The sequence below is a fragment of the Rhyacophila brunnea genome, unplaced genomic scaffold (assembly GCF_057557595.1).
Source record: "Rhyacophila brunnea isolate RB1 unplaced genomic scaffold, BYU_Rbru_1.0 scaffold_13, whole genome shotgun sequence".
Taxonomy (NCBI): Eukaryota; Metazoa; Arthropoda; class Insecta; order Trichoptera; family Rhyacophilidae; genus Rhyacophila; species Rhyacophila brunnea.
In genome coordinates this window covers 23,329,042-23,351,320 of record NW_028232785.1, presented here as the reverse complement: position 1 = coordinate 23,351,320, position 22,279 = coordinate 23,329,042, and the positions used below count along the sequence as shown (strand labels likewise).

The 22,279-nt window shown below is 37.3% G+C and overlaps 1 protein-coding gene across 2 annotated transcripts in view; it reads right to left on the bottom strand.

Annotated features, from left to right (window-relative positions):
• The window catches only part of larp (La related protein), a 56,874-nt gene that overhangs the window by 21,842 nt on the left and 12,753 nt on the right, over positions 1–22,279 (bottom strand). For both annotated transcript variants that reach the window (XM_085940590.1, XM_085940591.1), the window contains exons 2-13: positions 13,177–13,264; positions 12,842–12,996; positions 10,870–11,133; positions 9,861–10,077; positions 8,131–8,199; positions 7,507–7,616; positions 6,702–6,892; positions 3,790–3,979; positions 2,740–2,969; positions 1,574–1,963; positions 877–980; positions 204–421 (exon numbers count right to left, since the gene is read on the bottom strand). In XM_085940590.1, the coding sequence (XP_085796716.1) occupies positions 204–421; positions 877–980; positions 1,574–1,963; positions 2,740–2,969; positions 3,790–3,979; positions 6,702–6,892; positions 7,507–7,616; positions 8,131–8,199; positions 9,861–10,077; positions 10,870–11,133; positions 12,842–12,996; positions 13,177–13,264 (2,226 nt within the window). The remainder of the gene's footprint in view (positions 1–203; positions 422–876; positions 981–1,573; positions 1,964–2,739; positions 2,970–3,789; positions 3,980–6,701; positions 6,893–7,506; positions 7,617–8,130; positions 8,200–9,860; positions 10,078–10,869; positions 11,134–12,841; positions 12,997–13,176; positions 13,265–22,279) is intronic.

Here is a 22,279-nt window from a genome sequence, read left to right as displayed (position 1 = left end):
TTAAAATGTATAGCGCCCTAGACGGAAAACATTATTCTAGATCTGAACTAAGAATGCGTTGCGTGGATGCCACACAATTTTACTTGTAAATTAATAATTTTAATCAGAAACCAGGTAATTATGAGTATAATTACGCTAGTAATATCGGTGGGCTGCGATAAATGGCTCGCTGTGTAAATAAAGTGTCCAGGTGGCAAACTAACCTCAGTCCAGATGTCAGAAAGCTGTCCATCAGCTTTGGCAGCGGCTGTCGCCATGGCAACGCCTTTATCAACAGCAGCACTATCCTCGCTGGCATCAGTTTCCACGCTGTCGCCACGCACTGTCCCCCTGGTGTTGCCGTCTCCCGGGACGCCGGCATCTTGAGCGAGTGGAGATTTACCGGAGGGCTCAGCGTCTTCCGGAGACTCTTCAACGTTCGCTGCAACAAAGGCAATGGGAAATAATTGCATGAAACGAAATGACAATTCAAAGGTTTATTAATTTTATTGTGACGAAATGCAATAAACCGTTTTATAGACTAATTTGTAGTGCAGTATATTTAAAATAGAAAATAAAGGGAAACTTGTTCATTTCAATATTAATAAAGAATCTATTTACATTAATTAATGTTTGGATCAAGCCGGGTTTGAAAGTGAAGGTTGGATTGAGCTGTTTCTGCAACTTAACATTTTGAATTAATCCGCCTATTCAACGAAATGACATACCACTAAAATGTTTGTCACATGACCCAAAACCTGAGCTATTGGCTAATATGAAACAAGCAGTCTTTGAAACTAAACGATTGTGGAATAAGCCACATTCGAAAGTTATGTTGATATTTTGTATGTAATAAAGCAAATATTACGAAGAAATCATTTGTAAATGTTTATTTACCGGTGTCGACATCAGTGAACAGCGCGACGGTAGGAACAAATTCAGGCACATCAGGATTCAAATGGTCTTCTGCCGGCGGTTTCACCATCACCGTTCGGAAACTCCTGGAATAATAAAACGACAATTTCACCATCAACCACAGAGCTTATGACTATAATAGAGAGAGTATTACAGCACATAATACCATTTCTAGAATGAATTTATTGTGGCAGGACTGGTAATTAATATTTTGTAAGCTAGCGTATTGAAACAATATGGCAGCTTAGAAGCATAGAAATAATTAAAAATATCTTGTCTTAAATAATGGGATTTAGCAATGCACAATGTAATTTTACAGTGTAATAAGAGACACCACCGCACTGAATTAAAATAGGATTACTCCCAGAGCCTATATTCCATTGTACCCACCTCGAGTGGAATGTATCACAATGGGATTATTGAGTTGTTATTACCTTGGTTATGACAGGTATAACATAGAGTAACCAATGTAATGACAATTTAATAATCCCACTCGCGGTGGGTACAATGGAATAAAGGTGGAGAAAAGCAGTGTCTGGGTGGAGAGAGCTTGGGATAGTGATATTTAGGTTTTACAATCAGCCATGGATCTGAATACTCTACAGCACTAGCCAAAGTTAAGATTTTGTGTATTGTCGTTCTTAGAATGTGTATTTTAAAAAATCATAATTTTTATTACCTCGGCAGTGGGGGAGGCGGCACAGCTTTGAGGGGGCCTGAGAGAGGGGCAAGCGAAGGGGGCGCCCCACCCAGACTCCTAACTGCAGCGGGGAAGAGCCCCAAGAGCGCACCGCGCCCGGTATTCCGTCCACCGGCAGGGCTGGCTCCGGCACCACTGTTGGCCCACTCGACAGTATTGGTGATGGGGTGCTGTCCAGGCTTGTGTTGCATCAGGGGGTTCATGACTCCGAAGTGTCCCGACGTGGCCTGTATCAGATGGTTGGCCATGGGAGGCTGGTGGAAGAAGTGGGAAGGTGGCGCCGCCTGGTTTTGCAGGGGAGCTATCGTAGAAGAGACGCCGTTGTTTTGGGGGACATTCGCAGATGACAGCTGAGAAAGATGCTGGCTTCTGTTGTAGAGAAACAGAAATTTCATTTAGAAAACAAATCATTAGTGACATGGAATTTTAGCTATCGATGACGGTATACAACAACAAATATGTTGGTTTTCTATCTTTCCCTCATAATATGAGCAGAGGTAAATCATATTATTGTCATTGAAACTAAAAAATGTGTAACTCCGTTTTAATCCAAAATTGACTTTGAATGCCATCTAGTAGCCGTTGTTAATTTCTACCCGTCTTGCAAATGATGTAATTCCAATAAAATTGTAACATTGTTAAATCATGGATGATGTAACTCCAAAACCAAATATCGTCACTGTTCTGGCAGAAGACACTAATTCGAAAAAATGACATATTAAGTTAGTTATACCAAAATGTTCCTTATTTCAAACTTTACTGTCTGGAAAACTTCTTAATCAAATATCGTCACTGTTCTGGCAGAAGACACTAATTCGAAAAAATGACATATTAAGTTAGTTATACCAAAATGTTCCTTATTTCAAACTTTACTGTCTGGAAAACTTCTTAATAAATAAACAGTCTTTATTTCAAAATCATCCTTTTTACGATTACTTAATAAACTCACATGATAGACCATTTCAAACATTTTAACAACTTCAGAGTCAAATTACTCAAAACTAGTATTCTCCAGTTAGTGTGTTCTGCCAGAACAGAGACGATATTATTATTTGTACATATTTGTTTTCATTGAACTATGTAGGTGTAGGTTAGTTTTTAAAATTCAATTAAACCCTGCCTGACCAAACCACAATGGAACTTACCTCATATTGTCATCCATGGACTCCAACTCGTCTTCCCTGGCGCCGTGCAGCGAGTTAACGACCGCCATTTGACTGTGGTCGTTGGGCAGCACTGCATCAGCTCCGCCCTCGCTGGCAAGGGCACCGTGGTCGGGTCCTACAGGCCCGACCGTGTGGTCAGCGCTCTCGGGGTTCGGCATGCCACCCGAGTCCAGTATCGGCCATTTTGTCGGCTCGTACAGAGTGCGCACCTGCGAGCATCATTTAATAATAGAGAACAGCTGTTAAAATAATCAAAAAAATTGATGATCTCTAAATGTTAATTGTCAACAGATAACATTTGTTAATGAAATAATAATGACTGGTATGAATATGTTTGGTTACATTACATAAATTGTACGCATCACATATATGTATGATTGTATTTCTAATTAACTTACCAACCAAAGACTACTTATACATTATTTCTGATGACATTTGAAATTATTTAGAAAACGTGTGAAGAATAGTTATGTTGGTAAACACCACAAATAATATCATCGCTCAGTTTCTTATTCACATAATATGGCAGCCAATTTATATGTTCATCGTGATCACATGATTTTACACAAAGATTTTCAAGAATATAATGCCAAAGTGTAGTTTTGTTAACCGCTTATTTATTCATCGTGACAGATTGTCTTTTCATACACCATGCAAATTGGCAAATAAATGTCATAGCAGCAGTGTGAAGTTCTCTGCAAATCTGTAGCTAACTTGATTTTTGGAACTGTGGATCTTTTTATGCTCTAATATCTTTCATTTAGGCTCCATCTCTATCTATAGAAGGAGGTTTTCAACATCTTTGTTAGCAATCTATTTTTTTTAGTCTTTCCCTTGTGTTCTTGACAATTGTTTAAATTCGCATTTGCGTCGTCGGTTGAGTAATACGGATCGTTTCAGTAATTATAATCATACCTACAACTCCTAATTTAATATCATTCTATTTTCTAAAATTTGTTTTGAATACCTGACATTTAAAGATTATCTTTAACCCCCTTCGACGTAACAGAAGAAGGCGATATAACATACCTTGTATCCGTTGATAAGTTCAATCTTGTCGGAAGCCCTAATGGCTTCCATGACGAGCGGCAGATCCACGGTGAGGGCGCGCACGCGGTGGAAAGAGGCGATGAGCGTCACTGGAATGGTACCGTCAGACGCCATCTTGCGGCGCAGGAAGAAGTCACGCATGAGGTTCTCCGGAGAGAAATAGTACTCGCTGAAAACATACACAGGGTATCGTTCAATGATGGGAAATTACTATATTAGACTCCTCCGAACACTTTCCTTTCTTTCACCTCTTGGCAATGTTCCTTTTCTCTTGTTGTTCCAATAAAAATACAATTGTGTTGTGTAATCATGGTCTTAGGCACTGCAGATATGACGTCTATAAATAAAACGAACCGGGACGTGTTCGGAATTCATTACAATATTATAGATTGAATTGAATATGTTCAATTCAATCTATAATATTGTAATGAATTCCAATAATAATTAACAGCAATAATTATAGACAGGCCAAACAGGGTTGTAGATTCTATTTTGCAACTCGTAACAAAATGAATGTTAATTTTGTAAAGTGTTATCATATTTTATATTTGCTGTTTTTGCAAATCCCCTATTGATTGCGAAATTTTGCAGTGTCAACAACGTATCCTCCACGATCAATGCGGGTTGGGTTACCTGTATTTCACACGTAAATTGCAGGAAATAAAAAATGTAAAACCGGGAATTAAATGTATTAAAATGAAACGGGACTGCAAAAATTAGCGGGAAAACGTGTATTCCGAGCATGTAAAATTGTATTATTATTTCAATAGTTCGGTTTGACCAAATGAAACACCGATCTCCGCATTACTAACATTGTACTTGTCATAATTTGACACAAAGACCACATACTTAGAGAACAAGATACAGTAAAACCTCGTTAGTAAGAACACTGATAATTCGAAATTTGCCGTAATTCGAAATTTTCCTGAAAAAAAGTCCCTTCAACATTATTTTCATATAAAACCATACCTTTAATTCGAATTTCGTAATTCGAAAAGATTTCAGAGTCCTGGCATATAAAAATATCCAATAAATCGTAATAACGTACACTATTTCATGGGCCAGTCATTGAAAATTGTGACAGACTTTCCTTAACCCGATCGCCGCGGATGGGACATATGTTGTTTTTTACATAAGCTCTGATACTGGGCGGATGTCGCAACTGTTGATATCGAAAATTGAAATGTCGGTAAAGTAGGAAATACTTCACGCATAGTATTAATTTTTGTATTGAAAAATGCTCTGATTCGTGTTCGTACCGCCATATCGATAACTCTGTCAAAAATATGTTGTTTTAATTTCATAAACATCGATCTTTCGAACCCCTTCGATCTATCGAGATTCGCCGGTCCGATTGCATCAGTTCAAATCTACGCGGTATTTTTCGCGGCTGCGCAGTAGGTATACAAAATATATTTCATTCGAGTTGAGTGTGCGCCGAGTATTTACCGTGTAAAGTTGAATTCACCGCGATTTTTACATCATGTGCGGGAATACGAAAAAGACAACCAAAAAACGAAAAGAAATTTGTCGTAATATTTCTAAAAATGTACTTGAACTTGTGTTCTGGATTATGTCATTTATTACTCATGTGTCTCCCTAATTGTTTCAAAGTCATAAATCGAGCTCATTATTGAAAGTCGTAAATATTTAGTAAAGATGCGTCCACACGGAATGAAAAAATATATATTATTATATTTTAGAGGATTGCAAGTTTTATAAATAAATTACGAATTACTATGAAGGAATATATAAAACGTATAAATTTTTGCTAAAAAAACACACGGGTAGGTATAAAATATAAATCATGGAATATTGACTTTTCAACTATATTACATATTATCTTCGCGTACAATTTAATGCTTATAAATTTTTAAAACCTTACCCAAAAAAAAAGTTTTTATAGCACTTGGAAAAATTTACGCAATTTAAAAAATAAATATTGTTTTTTTTACAAAACATAAAATGACAATCACTAACATAACACAATGCTCAATAAAACTGAAAAGTAATCTACAAAATCCAAGTTTCACTAAAAAAAAAACAAAAAAATTATTATAATATTTTCAACCAGTGTGGACTCACCTTTACGCTTAAATTATAATGGCCCATAAAACATGTAAAATGCTGACACAATCTATGCCACGAAATAAAACTGGTGACTACCGTCCAATTTTAATGGATTTGTCATCAATAAAACTTACACTAATTAACAATAATTCATAAGTCACCAATAAAAGCTATTATTTTCAATAATTTTTATGGCATTTTTAAGTGTTTTTAACACGAGTAAAATAAAATTAGTCAGTGATTAATTGTCTTCATCGGCGCACTTGTTTTGAAGTCAAGTGCTTTGTCATCGAAAATGGCTACAGAGTTTATCCGAACAAAGCAATACAGTAGTTTTGTTAAAGTAAACACAGCTAAATTCAACACTCTATTATGTGTTTTAGTGTGGCACTTGGATCCTTATGTATCTAGGCATGATAACAGTTGTAGCCACAATTTTTAACTGCCGTATTTATTATAATACAGCGAAGAATAACATTTCGAAAAACCTACCGCGGACAGCACATCTTTTGTATGGAAACTTAACGCGCCGATCGGGTTAAAACATCAAAAATTACTTATTTTATGATGGTAATTAAAATAATCCTGACATTTTATGACCCAATTCGGTAGGCACATCTATGATCAGAAACGAAATTAATAAAAATCAAAATTTTTTATATTTTTCCCCATACATTTCGTAATTCGTAATTCGTAATTTTTTTTCGATTTTCGGTCCCATGGAATTCGTATTAACGAGGTTTTACTGTAATATAAAATCTGAAGTGATACATTCTCCGCGAATCATTTGACATAATAGTATGTTAGTTATTAATGCTCACATCTGTTTCTTGATATAATCCTTCAGTGTGGGGGCGTCGAGGTTGAGGTATCCCGCCGGCCCTGCCCCATAGAAGTATGTGCCGAGGTACGGCATCAGGAATGGACCCTGCGATGGCGGCAGGGGCGGAGGAATTGGGGGAGACACCCCCGAAGCTTTGGCAGCCGCTGCAGCTGCCGCCGCTTGATACACCTGGAAACAAAGGGACACAAAATATAATGTAAGTTTTGAGGTTATGTACGTCTGCATTGATATTAAGCCGGCTCACACATCTAAACTCGACATTGTCTCCGGCACAGCCATAAATCGCACTGATGTTTCATATTGAACCACCACATACGCGCCTAGCAACAGTCTCTCTCGAAACGTCAAAATATACTCAGACTAGTGGCCGGCAAACTTGATGTCTGTGTAGAAATGACTGAATTGTAGCCTGTGTGCATGCGTGATCGCAACTCGGTCACACTGCAATATGCAGGCGAAATCACATAAAAATAGTTGCAAGCAACAACAGCTGTTTTTTTTTCAAGCTAAAATGTCGTATTTCACCAATGTGCGGAGCGCCATTTGGTAACGTATTCAACATTAGATGAGATTAGATGTGCGAGGCGCCTTAGTATTAATGTTAACAAACGTTATTTTGGATGTTTCATACCCCGTATTATATTTAGCATTTGCATCATTTTTTTCAGCGATTTCAAGGTAAGGTATTAAATATCGTGTTTTAATTTAATTAATACAGTATATTCACAAACAATCGACATCTAACACATTTGTAAGTGATTGACGATGATTGTTGAATTTACCTGTGAGTAGTCGTGTCTGTAGTCGGCAATGAGTGCCGCCGGAGGACGAGGCGTTCTGTGATGAAAGCCTCCCCTCGCGCCACGCCCCGAGAACCGACCACCACCGCGTCCTGTAACACACAAAGTATCTTTTTTAATAACATTCTCAAAAAAAAATTCTCATTGCGCGAAGAAATATGAAAATCATGATCGTAAATCACTAGCGCATTCAATTTGCATGGTATGGCAATATTAGAATATCCAGTGCGGTGGATTACCCACTCTGTGTTCATTTGGATTTTACGAATGTAATGTGTGTTGTACATATTATGGCTAATAACCATGACATCTTGGTTCTTTTTGGTTGTACAGCCTGGAGTGGACCTTGGCAGCCTCATATGGACCGGTTTATTTCTCCACATTTTTTGAATGTCTTTCAGGAAGTCATTAATCATTACGTTTTCTTTCTAGTACACTAAATATAACACGCTTTGACCGTGTTTAGCCCTGTCTACATTCGGGCATTCGCTAGATGAACGCATCGCAGTGCATGCATTACCTGCCTCAAACCAGTTTCAAAATACAACATGATACAACTAAAAGGACAATATAATAGAGATAAATTGTTTAGTGAATGGCACCAACCTGTTCTCGTGTATCGCCCTCTGGAGCCACCGCCGGCTCTCCAGTCATCTCCGTTTAAGGATTGTGAATCTGTAACAAAATAAATTACATTTTAATACAACTAAGAAATATGAATGTTGAATTATATATGCGAGCTTACTGTGACAGCACGTAACGTGGTGGTAATGTGTTCACAAAGCATATACACGTATAAGCAGCCACACATTCTATGAAATTAGCACATTAATTAGGGGAAAGTATGCTATATCGTACCGTTAGATAAATCATACCACCTCAATATCTCTAAAACTAGCCAACATTTTTTAAGACTAGTAACATTCAGAGAAGCGTAGCCAAGTTCATAGTTGACCTGTCATGTTTGACTTATGTTTAATGCACGCGTGCGTTTGTTATTTGAGTAATTTCGCTTTTTTGCATTCTTCATCTAACTTTTTCGGATTTTGCGTAAGGTGATTTCGTGGGTGAAGGTAAGTCTTTTAATTTTTTCTCAAACAATGTTTTGCTAACATGTTCATACAGTTTAATATTGAGTCACGGTAAAAATGTTTTAAATATATAGGTTATGGTTTGGGGATATTAATTTTATAAAACTCCGAGTTGGATAAATCGTACCACACATGATTTGGCAAGTCGTACCGGTACCATTTACCTTACCACAATAAAACCATTAGTTGTTTTGTGACAAACTGTTTTCATGTTATCATTTCAGATGACATCGACAAGAAAATACTACCAATGGTATTTTGCCAATTATGGCTTAACATATTTTATTTTCCTGTTTGCAAATTTGAAATGTCGAAACTAGGTACGATTTACGGACTTGTGGTACGATTTATCCTACCAGTTTGACAAATCGTACCGAAAGCTCTTTTTTTTAAACTTGATATTTTAATATGTTCCAGTTATTAAAAAGTTTTTTTTTTTAATAAAATATCTGAAATTTGATGAACTTTCATTTAAATCTTCTTTCACTTTCTAGACTCTTTTCAATCGATAAATAAAGGGAGTTAAGTACGAAGTGGTACGATATAGCATACCTTCCCCTAATGTAGTTGATTATTATATTAAATAAATGTATGGTTAACACTGCCCCATATATCACACGGTAAATGATTAAGGGAACGCCTAGTCCAGCCATAAAATCAATCTGGCACGATTAAAAGTAACACAATTGCGGTAGTTTGGCCGCTATCGTGTGGACATATCGTGCTTACAATCTAATGCTTAGTCCAGAAGACCAAGGTAGTTAGGTAGTTGAAAAGTAGTATCTGTTGTCCGCTCAGTCGAGGTTTCCATTTTGGTCCATTCAAATTGGAAATGGCGGTGTATTTAGACGATCAGTTTAGTTATCCGTCCAGTCTCAGTTGACAGTTCAGTTGGATAACGTCAATGTATATTTACGTATTTTTTATCCACTAAAAATGAAAATTATTTTTATAACTTTCCAAACATATTGGTTGGTATAATGCAGTATCTATATTTGAAGAAATAATATTGCAATCGAAATTGTCAATTTATCTGGCAACTCTAAAAACGGACACGATAACTGACGGAAAACGTTTCAGTCGGCCGCTTCAGTTTTGCGTTTACATGTCTGTTCAACTGACAGCAACTGAAGCCGGGACTGATCTGATAGCAAAACTAATCGTTTAAAAGCACCTTTTCATACCAACACAGGACGCATGCTACAGAAACTTATAAAATATTATTATAAGAAATCAATCAATTACCTCCGTCTCTGTGATGATACTGCGACGAAGAATTAACCCTGGGTGACTTGTCCTGTCGATCGGCAGCGGGACCGTCGCGTCCCCCGCCACCCTTGGCGGGCCGCGACTTGAAGTCAATGTCGATGGGCAGCCACTTGTGGCGGGCCACCTTGCCGACCGTCTTACCGTTGCCGTTGTCTTGGATGTCTCGCTTCTCCTGCGATCGGGGACGGGACTCCTGCAATCGATCCAAAGTATTTTATAACGAGTCTACCGCATACATAGCACGAGGTATAAACATACCACATAAGCGTGAAGTTCGAAAGTTTTGACAGAAAATATGACATAGTTAGAGCGAGAAAACGATGCATTACGGCTTCGTGTAAGAACAGTCAGACATAATAATAGTAACAATCATTTAAATTAGAAGAAATCACGATCTCGTCACTTTCAAGGTTAAAAGCCCACTATAATAGCCGAGACACGTTTGTCACGTGACTGGGACATGTGTTCCAGTTGCTGCCAGAGAGTGACACTTCGCACCCTTGTGGCACAAACTCGAGGATTCCATCGCCATGGCCAGCCCTCCCTCACCTTGCAGCGGTGCTACAAAAGTAATCTATGCACTGCAGGTCTGACAATTGCACGAGAGTTGGCAATGGACTGAGGGAAGTGGCACGAACTTGTGCTTGCCCTATGCCCCCGATGATGGGCGTGAAGAAAATAATGTTCTACCATTTTTTTGATTATCCAGACTGTGGTCATCACCAATTTTTCTTTTTTTGACCATTTCTGATTCTAATAAGATCATATGGGCCACTTGCTCAACCTATTAGGCCCATATGACTCCAAACACAAATTGAAAAACAATGTGTGTTTGCCAAACCCAGTATTCGAACCTGGAACCCACGACGTTATAGGCTGATATAATGTCGGCCCGCTCGGCCATCTACCAGGTTTTGCAGTAATAAAATTCACCGTGGAAGGAATGCGTAAAATCAAACTTTAAATGAAATAAACGATGGCTCACCTTCTGAGTGGTGTTGGCCATGCTGCCTTCTACGTTGAGGGGCTGCGCCAATGCGGCGCTGACCACAGGAACGGAATCCTTCATGGCCGAGCTGTCCCTGGTGCCCGGTACTGCGGTATTGTTGAGAAGCGCAGGTGCGGCGGAGCTGGTGACGCTCGAGCTCTGCGACGATGCGGTTTGAGAGCCGCTGGACGGCGGGAGGGAACCCGGAGCGCCCGCTACGCCGAGCTGGGGCCAGTCTGCCGTGTCTGTGAAGTCACTCGCCTGGAAAAAAATTATAGAGGATTGATTAATGTTATTTTAAATCAATTCAGTTGACCAGATTCTAGCTGGCATCGATAGCGAGTCAAATTTTCGTAACTTCTTGACTCGTCTACCTGATTTATGGTATTTTTGATCTCCACACCGTCGATCACAAGATTTATATCCCCCTGTTTAAATTATGTCACATTTTTGGACCCCTTCAAAATGTTGTCACTATTGACGTAACGCACATAATTCATAGCAATCTCGCGTGCATGTCGTTTTCAGTGCAGCGGAATAACCATGTCGACAATTTGATTTTGTATTAGTGACTTGTTTATTTCTGTGAATATATTGTACGTAAATATCTAACAAGTTTATAATAAAGCTTAGAAAGAATACTGACATTATAATAGGCATTATTATATAATATTTTTAAAGGCCTAATATGTAACATCCGCCTTTTATTCGTAATTTTTAATTAATTTAATTTTAATCGATTATCGTTTTTAAGTACTTTCCTGTGTAGATACAAATTCGCCGTTTTTACACAACAAAGCTAGTGGGGTACATATTGTATTTTCATTATAATCTCGATTTCGCCAAACTGGTTGATTCACCCTTTTTACAAAACACCGATGATTATCTGAGTATAAATTCTAACCGATTTAAGTTTTGTACTATTCCATTTGAGTCGTTTTTGCGACCCGGGTTTCGCCTTGCGGCAACTTCAGGCAGTGTGTGCACTCACCACAGAGTGTATTTACACATTACACATCAGTGTGTATTTACGTTTTAGTGAGTGCACATAGTGTCTGAAAATACCAAAAGGCGAAGCGTACGAGTGAATCGTTTACTATACTCTTCGTCACTTCAGAAGGCCAATTCTTGAATGAAGCAGTAAAAAACACCGCTTTAATGAAGCACGTAAAATTTTTAGTTTTACAGGAGACATTGTGTGTATAAAGCTTCGAGCGAAATGCATACGTGCGAGTGAGAAAGCATTCAGCATGCTTATACCTTATATCCATGCGTTAGAGTAAGATAGAAAGTAAACATGCCAAAACGAACCGTTTGTGAATTTCATGGAAAATAAATAACATTTTTATCCATTTTGGTAATGACTTCATATTTAATCAGTACTTACCGTTGACGTTGCATGATTAAATCATTCATTGTTGAAGTACGTAGCCAATTAATTTTTAAACAAGCTAGTTACGTCTCCAATATAACAATATCACAACACGGAATTTCCGTTGTATTTTGCAAACAAACATGTGTGTTTCTGTATTACAAAATCACAATAAATATTTAAGTGAGAATTTAAACACAAACTAATACTTTCAGCGGTAATAGTTGTGTAAAAGATAGAAAAAATAGAATAACAGCCTGCTCACTACGTACAAATTTTTCACGTTTAATAATATGTCAAAGTCAAATTGAGAGTTACTAGCGCCTCTAGCGGCAAAGCGTGTATAATTAAATTGCATACTGTAGTCGACACCACCGGTCGACTTTTAATATACTTCGTTGTAGTAGGTTTGCGCTTAGGTTGTGCAACCGGTAATACTGCTTCATTCAAGAATTGGCCTTCTGTACAGATGCCAATAAATTTGGCTGCTTCCAGTGATCAAGAATGAAACCAAATAGAGAATACACGACTGACGCATTTGAGTTTGCTTGTGGGAACTATTCCATCAAGAAGTCAAAATGGTATGTGAGGACTCACTCTGTGGTTGATCCGCTGTTTAGAAGCCTTGACGAGGGTTGGCCTGGCGGGCACAACGGGCTGACTGGGCTGGCTCTGGTGCAGATTGGGATGATGCAGGCTCTGGTGGACCGCCTGATGATGGGAAGGCAGCACTGTTGCATTCTGGTTTGAGTCTGCAATTCAATTCATTCAACACATAAATCATCGATAAAGAGAAATTGATAATATTAAAATTATAATAATATTTATAACAGAATTTGAAACCATTTCCAAATAGATGGGTAGATATTAAGGAATTAGCTGCAAGAAGAACATTTAGGTTAATAATTAGAACAATTATTAGCGTGCGTTACCTATGGCTCTGCCTTGTTGTTGCTGCTGCGGCTGTAGGGGTGCTCTTCTCTCACCCGCTGGCTGTGGGCCCCCGCTGTGGTTTCTAACCTGCAATAAAACAAAGCAAAATATTCCATTAGTAAGACGCTTAAACATGGCAACCTAGGGGCGGCAGGTTATATGAAAGTATGGTGAAGCCGGCTAGTATGGCGAAAAAGTATGGTGGGGCGGGCTGGTAATCAATTTGTGGCAAAATTTGAACGTTAACATTATATTATACATGTATGTTATAATGGACCAAAGTAAATCCTCTGTGATGCCCTGAATTTTTTTTATCGCGTCGCTATTTTTCGTTAGGTTATCGGCTATTGTTGGCCTGCTTCATTCAGCTGTATGAGAAAGCGGATTCCTTGACCCTCTTTTAATTTAATACCTCTATGATGGCAACTGTCACCCACTGACACCCACGGTGGCCGCGTGGCTTAAGCGTTGGACTATAAAGCCGTGGGTCCCAGGTTCGAATCCTGGGTCTGGCAAGTACACATATTGTTTTTCAATTTGTGTGTCAGGGTAAGGACCTAATAGGTTGAGCAAGTGGCTGACATCCATTTCTCATAAAAAACAAAAATCTGTCAATACAAACCTCCACTCTGTGGAGGCCCATATGATCCTATCAGGATCGGACATGGTCGGAAAAAAAAAATGATGGCAACTGTGCACAAAACGGATGGATAACTGTTTTCGTAGATTATAATTAGATGAAGGTATGCATTAATAGACAGATAAGCGAGATGATTGAATGTGTGACCCAATATAACAATTATTAAGGAACATGGGTCCGATGTAACCAGTCGGGAATAAAGATAGCATATGGGAAAGGACCGAGAAGACTTAATACCCCGACCATATTATGAGATGACAAAGGTACAACATTCCTCATTTCGTTATCCGAAGAAAGATCAATGGTAAAAATAGCGGAGGACGACATTGCATTGTGTGGTTTAAGTTCCTCCGTGTTTGGAATGAATACAGCTCTACCGAACTGTTTGGGTAGCAGATGATGGAGCAAAGATCGCTCTGATGATGGCTGACCTCCGTTACGGGATGGCAAGATAGGGAGATGCATAAACTATCAAGTGACAAATCCAAAGAGAATGCCATCAACTAATAAAATTTCAAATTTAAATAAGCAATATTCAAATGGACGAAGATTCTTTATAAGAATATATTACTATTGTCAAACAAGAATTTGTCTATGTAGTTAATCCTACTAGAGAATGCCTCTAAATTCATCATTTTATTTTACGCTTCCGTTGTGTACAGTTCTATCAATTTATGTAATTTGATGCTTTATATAATAAAAATATATATAAAACGATTAGGAGTGATATTAAAATTATTATTAGTAAACTTTTGTTTATTGCGAAGAAGAAAAGGAGTTGCTTCCAAAAAGAGAGTTGATACCTTATTTAAACACGCGATGCCGCCATAATAGGTACGTCACTGAGAAGTCTTCCATATGCGACTATAGCGACTTCCGGTTATCGATGAGTGTCGTACAGTATAAACATACATAAGCGTGATAGTTTTGACAAAATATATGACATAGTTAGAGCGACGCCGAGCGAGAGAAAACAATGCAAAAGGTGTCATATAAGGAGCAGTCGGAAATAACAACGTAACTATAATTAAAATTATTCAATGCAATTCGTGCGCAGTAGAAGAAATCGCTATCTACGCAATTTCATGGTTAAGTTGTTCAACTACGTGTTCGGAAATTTGTACATATCGTCACCGTTCAGGCAAAAGTCACCAACCCTAAAAACATAGTTTTGAGATATCGCAATTTGAAAGTTTGAAAATGCAGGAAAAATCAGATTTAAATGTTTTTAAGGTTTTATCTACATTACATCATTTTCTCATGTGTTCTTAATAATTTCTTTAAGGTACTTTTACTTTTTGATGCTAATTAAAACATCTAGAAGGTTTTGAAGGAGGTAAGGTAGCTCAATTATGGTTTGGTGACTTTTGCTTGTTAATAATCTCACCAAAGCGATCTTATTATAACAAGCTAAGGTAAACTATTCCTGTTTGGTTATTTTTGCGTATTTCAGACAAGTGTTACAAGTTTTCAAATGACAAATCAGTAAAACTCACCATCCATAGTATAGTGACTTTTGCTTGTATATTTATAACGAAGGATTTATTTTTTTAGAGTCAATAATGTCTATTCACCTATAATGACTTTTGCTTGTTAAGATTTTATCGAAAGTCATTTAGTGGAAAACAAATAATTCGGATTTAAGCAACATTTTACTAACTAATGTACCGTGGTGACTTTTGCATCTTAAAGAACATAATTTTACGCTTCGTGTGACATACTCAACTCAAAACTGCCATTTTCAGGGTTGGTGACTTTTGCCTGAACGGTGACGATATGCAGTTCGCCGTATCACACTTCACCAGAAATATATAGTCGTATATTAAAGACTGTCTAATCTCTTTGGGTCGTATAGTACTGAGATAAAATTCATGTTTAAATAAAACACGGTTCTTGTTGATTTATAGGAAGCCAGCGGCAAACAAATTTTGAAAATAGTCGATATAATGGATTATTTGTTAGGTTAGATTAGGTTTTCATTCTTGAAGGAACATTATTGTCTGTAATGCTCCACGAACGTGTATTTTTTCATATCGGTGCCATAGAGATGACCGTATAGTATATGGTCATCTCTTTCTGATAAGAAAACTCATGGCAAACTGTGCTACAGTGAAATGTAATGTGTACAATTTACATGTAACCATTCAACTATACAACCGATGAAGGGAAAACTTGAATTTAAATTCTAATCAATTTTATATTCTACTATTTGAATTGCTACTGTTTTTACCTTTCGCCATTGTCAATGTATTGAAATGAAAAATGTAAAAATTCTGTACTTGCGTCAATAAATTATGGTACGTAGACAAGCAACAATCGCATTTGGCGTGAATCTGAAACATCAATGACACCATTGTGTCAATGCGTCAAGTTACAAAATATTAATTTTCTGCAAACCGCACTAAAAATGTTACAGAAATCCCATCAAGAGATGTATAATTAAAAGCTTCACTCATGGCCGCTCTCCAGTTTTTTGATTATAGCATATATCCCCCCCTAAAAGGTTTGAAAGGCTGTGGCAGTGTGTATTTTATAAAACAGCTGTTCAATTAAAAAAATCCGTAATTTAAAACAGAGTACGACAGAATAGCAAAAAATATTTTTTCCTATCAGTAGTAAAACTATTATGAAGTGTCAATGCTAAATGTGACATTGCCTACTAAACAAATATCAAATGTGTTTGATCAGACGTATTGAAGATATGAATCATTATTATGGAATTTCCAACAGTGCCGAAGACTGCCTGCTGAAGGTTTTGTAAGGCAGCAAGTGAGGCCACGAATTTTTTAGCAAAAATTAACTTTTTTTTTTTTAAATATATTGAAAGTTATCATAAACACTTACCAATCATATTCTAAATATCTCATTATCACAATAAAATCATTATTTTTACGTGTGCATATTTAAATTCTAACTAAGTATTAAATGTATATTTTAAAAGTGTCTATAATTCACGAACGTTTATTTATTTTCGAATTCATTCTATTGTGTGGTGCCCAGTTGTCCAGGCGCCGGATCGTCCTGGACCCTGGCACAATAAGACGAATTAATTATAATAGAAACCGGCTGCATACAGCCTGACAAAACGCTACCTCTATAATATTTTTGCAAATTGAAATTTGTACATATTATGCAGTTCGCCGTATCACATTTCACCGTGGAACGTTGTATCGGAAATATAATATGGTCGTATATTAAAGACCGTTCAACCTCATTGGGTCGTATAATACTGACATAAAATTAATGTCTAAATAAAACACGGTTCTCGTCGGTTTACAGGAAGCCAGCGGAAAAGAAATTTTGAAAATAGCCGATCTACTGGATTATTTGTTAGGTTTGAGGTTTTCATTCTTGAAGGAACATTATTGTCTGCATTGCTCCATGAACGCGTAATTTTTTCATCTCGGTGTTATATAAATGACCGTATAGAAGTGGCGAAAGGTGGAGGTAGGCTGTAAGATCCGCCATAAATAGTCGACACTTAACTTTGTCAGTCATTCGTATTTGTTTTTATTGAAATGAGACTACACTTTACAGATGGTATCGGTTAGTTTTTAAAATTCAATTGTAAACCCTGCGAAAACCAAGCCATAATAGATAATTATAGTCAAAAAATACTCGTCGATCTATAAAATATCTAGAATTATGCAATCAAATCATACGTAACTTTGGATATTTTATACATACAATATTTTTTATCTATTATAGTTTGGTTTAGGCAGGGTTTAATGAATTTAAAAAAAATAACCAATAATAAGTGTGATATTTAACCTTAATCCAACGAAAACAAATAAGTATGGATGAAAAATGGTGCCTAATTTTGTCATATCGTTCAAAATATATCAAAACTATTATGGTTTGGCTTAGGCAGGGTTTAATTGATTTTTAAAAAATAACCAACTGTGAATAAATTGTAGTTTTTGTTCAGTAAAAACAAATGCGTATGACTGACAAAGTTTGATCTGCACTATTTATGGCGGATCTTAACAGCCTACATCCACCCTTCGCTGCTGCCGTTTAGTATACGTTCATTTCTTTCCGATAAGAAAGCTCAGTGAACTACTGTGCTACAGTGAAATGTAGTACAATTTACATGTAAACATTTTTGTTCTGATGTCACATAAAGCGAAATTAATGATCACATGTTGACAAACATTATTATTTACAATATTTTTTCAATATTATTGTTCAATGGTGCTTTGTATGTACACAATATTAATATATAACGCAAGGTCACCAATGTTATGCTCTGTTAGCAGTACATAATGCTGTCATATTGTAAATTATTATTATTTACATGTTTACGTTATGATAATTCCGCCAGTGCAAAATTTGCTGACACAGTCAAACTTGGTTATTATGAGGAGGATGGGACTTATAAGCATTACTCCTTATTTATCAGAGAATAAGTATTTTTAAATGAGCGGTCACACAACACAAAAAGTAGAAATTCAAACAAAAATACACAATTAGAATTTTTCCCCGAAACAAGTATGGCATTCATAAACTACAAAAGTTGTTTATTATATTGAACGCTGGTATGTACCTACTGACTTCACAAACCTTGAATTTTTTACATGCAATTTCAACCATATGCATGATACCTCCACGGTTATACGTGAATGGAGGACCCCTTAAGGGTAAAGTACGAGCGAAGTTATGGATGCCACATTCATGTTTCTTGTAGTCGGCCAAGCCAAAGTCCTTCTATCGCCACTCTATGAATAGGATAATTTGTATTAATTACCTATAAATGTTCAAATTACCAGATGGGGCGAGATAAAGGTTGGTCACGCGAGACAATTTTAGTTTTTAAATCGTATTAGTAAGATACCTAATGTTGTTCCTTTTGAGCCCAATCCCCTGAATTCAGTAACACGGCTACCTGACGGGAAAAAAACCCATGGCAGGTAAAGGCCGAAGGTACCCGCCGCAGGTGAGAATGATAGAGGGGTGAATGTTCAGGGGTAGATTGAGAGGCACAGCGACAGGGACGGCACGCGGTAGGTGTCCAGGCTGGCGAGGCAGTTAGCCGGAGTCTCCGAAACACGACGGACTGTGTGTCCCGTTGAACCTTAGATTTTAATTGACAGCCTACGGCGCCCATCTTTAATAAATTTAGGGCTGTTCAAAATTTATGAACCGTGTTTAACTTCATAATTGTGTTAATGTGAATTGATATTGTGTGGTGTATGTTTTTTTTTTTTGTTGTGAACCTAACTGTTAAATATAAAACTCTGTGCTACGAACCACGTGTGTTTCATTGGGAAGATTCAACATAATCAACTGTCAATCCTGCATCTTTACCTAACCTAACCTAACCTTACACTGAACGTGCTCTACCGAAACACCGAAACCCAGCTTCATTTGACCGCCCTAAACAATTTCAACCACTGAGCTAGTTGAAGGGTGGAAGCTGGTCGTGTGACTCACACGAATCGACCGACAGCACGCTAATCAGGGCTTCATTGACGCCCGGTTGACCGGAGAGTTGAGCGCGGAGGTCGGATCGGGCTGTGCGACCCCGACTCCCCTCCCTACCCGGACTTCCGGGGTGTCATGAGTATATACTTTTTCAAGGTAGGTACTTAGACACGTAACTAGTGTCATAAACGTAATCCGATCCCGGGGGGGGGGAGCATCCTGCCCAGTCGGATTATATTGCTTAGGGTCGAAAATGTTTTTAAATGATCCGACACATTAACAGTTTTAAGAAAATTTTTGACGATATTTTTGCTCGGTATACTAGAGAAGTATAGCTCGGTATAATACTAGACATATGCATATAATTCTTGTCACTTTATAAAAATGGTGTCATCTTTTTTGGCATTTGTTTTTTTATACCTTAATCAAAAATATTTACAGTTTCTGCCAAAGACTATCATGTCCGAAAGTTTGTACGTATGCAGTTCGCCGTATCACACTTCACCATGAAATGTTGAATCGGAAATATATGGTCGTATATTAAAGACCGTCCAACCTCCTTGGGTCGTATAGTACTGACATAAAATTTCTATATTTCTAAATCATTTCTAAATAGAAAACGGTTCTTGTCGGTTTACACTTTACAGGAAGCCAGCAGCAAACAAATTTTGTTTTGTTAGGTTAGGTTAGATTATCAAAATTGGCTATGAAAATTGAATTATTATTCATATTGAAACTAATAAAATTGGAACATTATTGTTTGCAATGCTCAACGAACAACTATTTAAGTAATTTTATCATCTCGGTGCAATAACGATGACCGTATCGTATAGTATACGGTCATCTCTTTCCGATAAGAAAGCTCACGGCGAACTGTGCTACGGTGAAATGTAACACAGTCGATCACGGATATAGTGAGATCTCGGATGTAACGAGGAAACGTTCCTTGACATTTTAGTTTATGATTTTCTCCATACACTTATTCACTTTTATAACAGGATACTTATCGGGTATACCGGAAATTGCATGTAAAAAATCCAAGGTTTGTGAAGTCAGTAGGTACCTACCAGCGTTCATTACAATAAACAACTTCTTTTGTAGTTTATGAATGCCATGCTTGTTTCGGGGAAAAATTCTAATTGTGTATTTTTGTTTGAATTGTGACTTTTTGTGTTATGTGACCGCTCATTTAAAAATACCTATAATACTTATTAAACGAGTAACGCTTATAACGAGCAAATTCAATCAGCCCCATCTTCCTCGTAATAACCAAGTTCGACTGTATGTTCAATTTACGTGTAACCAAAGACTATATCCTACTCAATAATCGTAAAATTCTTTTGTTATTCGACAAATGTTACAATGCAATATATTTAATAATTCCATTGACCAATTATTGACTTCAAACATTTATATACTGCAATCATTCTTTGTAATAGTATGTACATAATTCTACAGCATTATAAAAAATCATCTGCATGTTTTTAAAACATTGTTAATATTTTTGCTTGATTTGGGGACCCACTGCGAACACTCAGAGTACCGGTAGCTCCACCCTTAAATAGGGCTGTAAGCGAACTACCCTCTAAAACAACCGGTACTAATAACAAACACACTCGGAACTTCCTCGACACTCGTATCATAACGTGATCATGTAAAAAAATACTTGTTAACAATATACATAACTATTTGACTGTAAGGGGCGGCCACTGAACAGCTGTTTTTGCAGACGGAATGCATTATCAGTTCCAGCTCGAACAACTGACTGATAATAAAAACACGCCAACTAGTATTGCCTACAGAAAAAAAAACAACTATTATTTCATATTATCAATGTGTAGATAATAACACAATCATAGATATGACATATCGGTAGGTAGGCGGCATTGGCGCGGATGGTTTTTCTATTGTTATAAATCAATTTTCTTTATAAGTAATTTTTAGGTGGGTCACTTTTGAAGTGCTAAGTGCAGGATAGTTCTGCACCTTAGGAGAACAAACAACGGATGATTTCGATATCCAAGATAATTATCACAGACTGGCAAGAATGGCAGAGTTTCCATTTATGCCGCGTATAAGCTACAGTATGTAAGCATTTTTTTTTCGACCATGTCCGATCCTATCGGCCTCGGAGTGGAGATTTGTAATTGTTTGTAATTAACAGGTCAGCGGTGATTGTGTTAACACACTTGTTAAGCTGTTAATTAATTTTTAATTTTTATTAGCACATTTAAATATCATGTTAATCATATTATCTAATGGCCAAGTAACGCAAACGCACCAGTCGCGGTGTCAACACTAAATGAGTTAAAACACAATCACTGCTAACCTTTTAATTACCATATTTAAATAACACGTTAATTATATCTAATGGCCAACGCCAGTCGCAGTGGTAGCACTAAATGGGTTTGGAAGCTTCTGAATTTTCATGCGACAGTAGGGATTTTTTTCTATTTACGCCTGCGCAGTAGAACGATAGTGGCGAACCTGCCGGCAAAAAAGCGAACTACAAACGAATTTTCAGGTAGACTGATTTTATTACCTGTCAAATAGTACGAAATGCTTCAGTTTTGTATGAGAAATTTTACTTTTGTTTCTATCACCATCATCATATCAGTCGGCGTCGATCCACTACTTGGATGAAGGCCTCACCCAACTCCCTCCACTCTTGTCAATCCTTAGTTCTTCACTGCCACGTACATCCACCAAACTTTATGATTTTTTTACTCTTTCTCACTCCCGCAGTAGGCCATGAGTGATGCGATATGAATCAAATAATACAAGATGATTACGCGGATTTCCACATGGTAATATGACAATGGCTAACTGAGTTTCACTACCTGTCAAATAGTACCATAAAATTAAAACATAGCGTCTCGCTCACTCTTAAAGAATGAGATTGGAGAGACAGTCAGCACTTTTACATGGAAACAGCTATTGTCACGATAGTTTAAAATATTCGCTATTGCTACATGCACGTGTACAGGGGCTATAAGTCTAAGTAAAAAAAAAAAAAAAACACCATTTGGATCACGGCT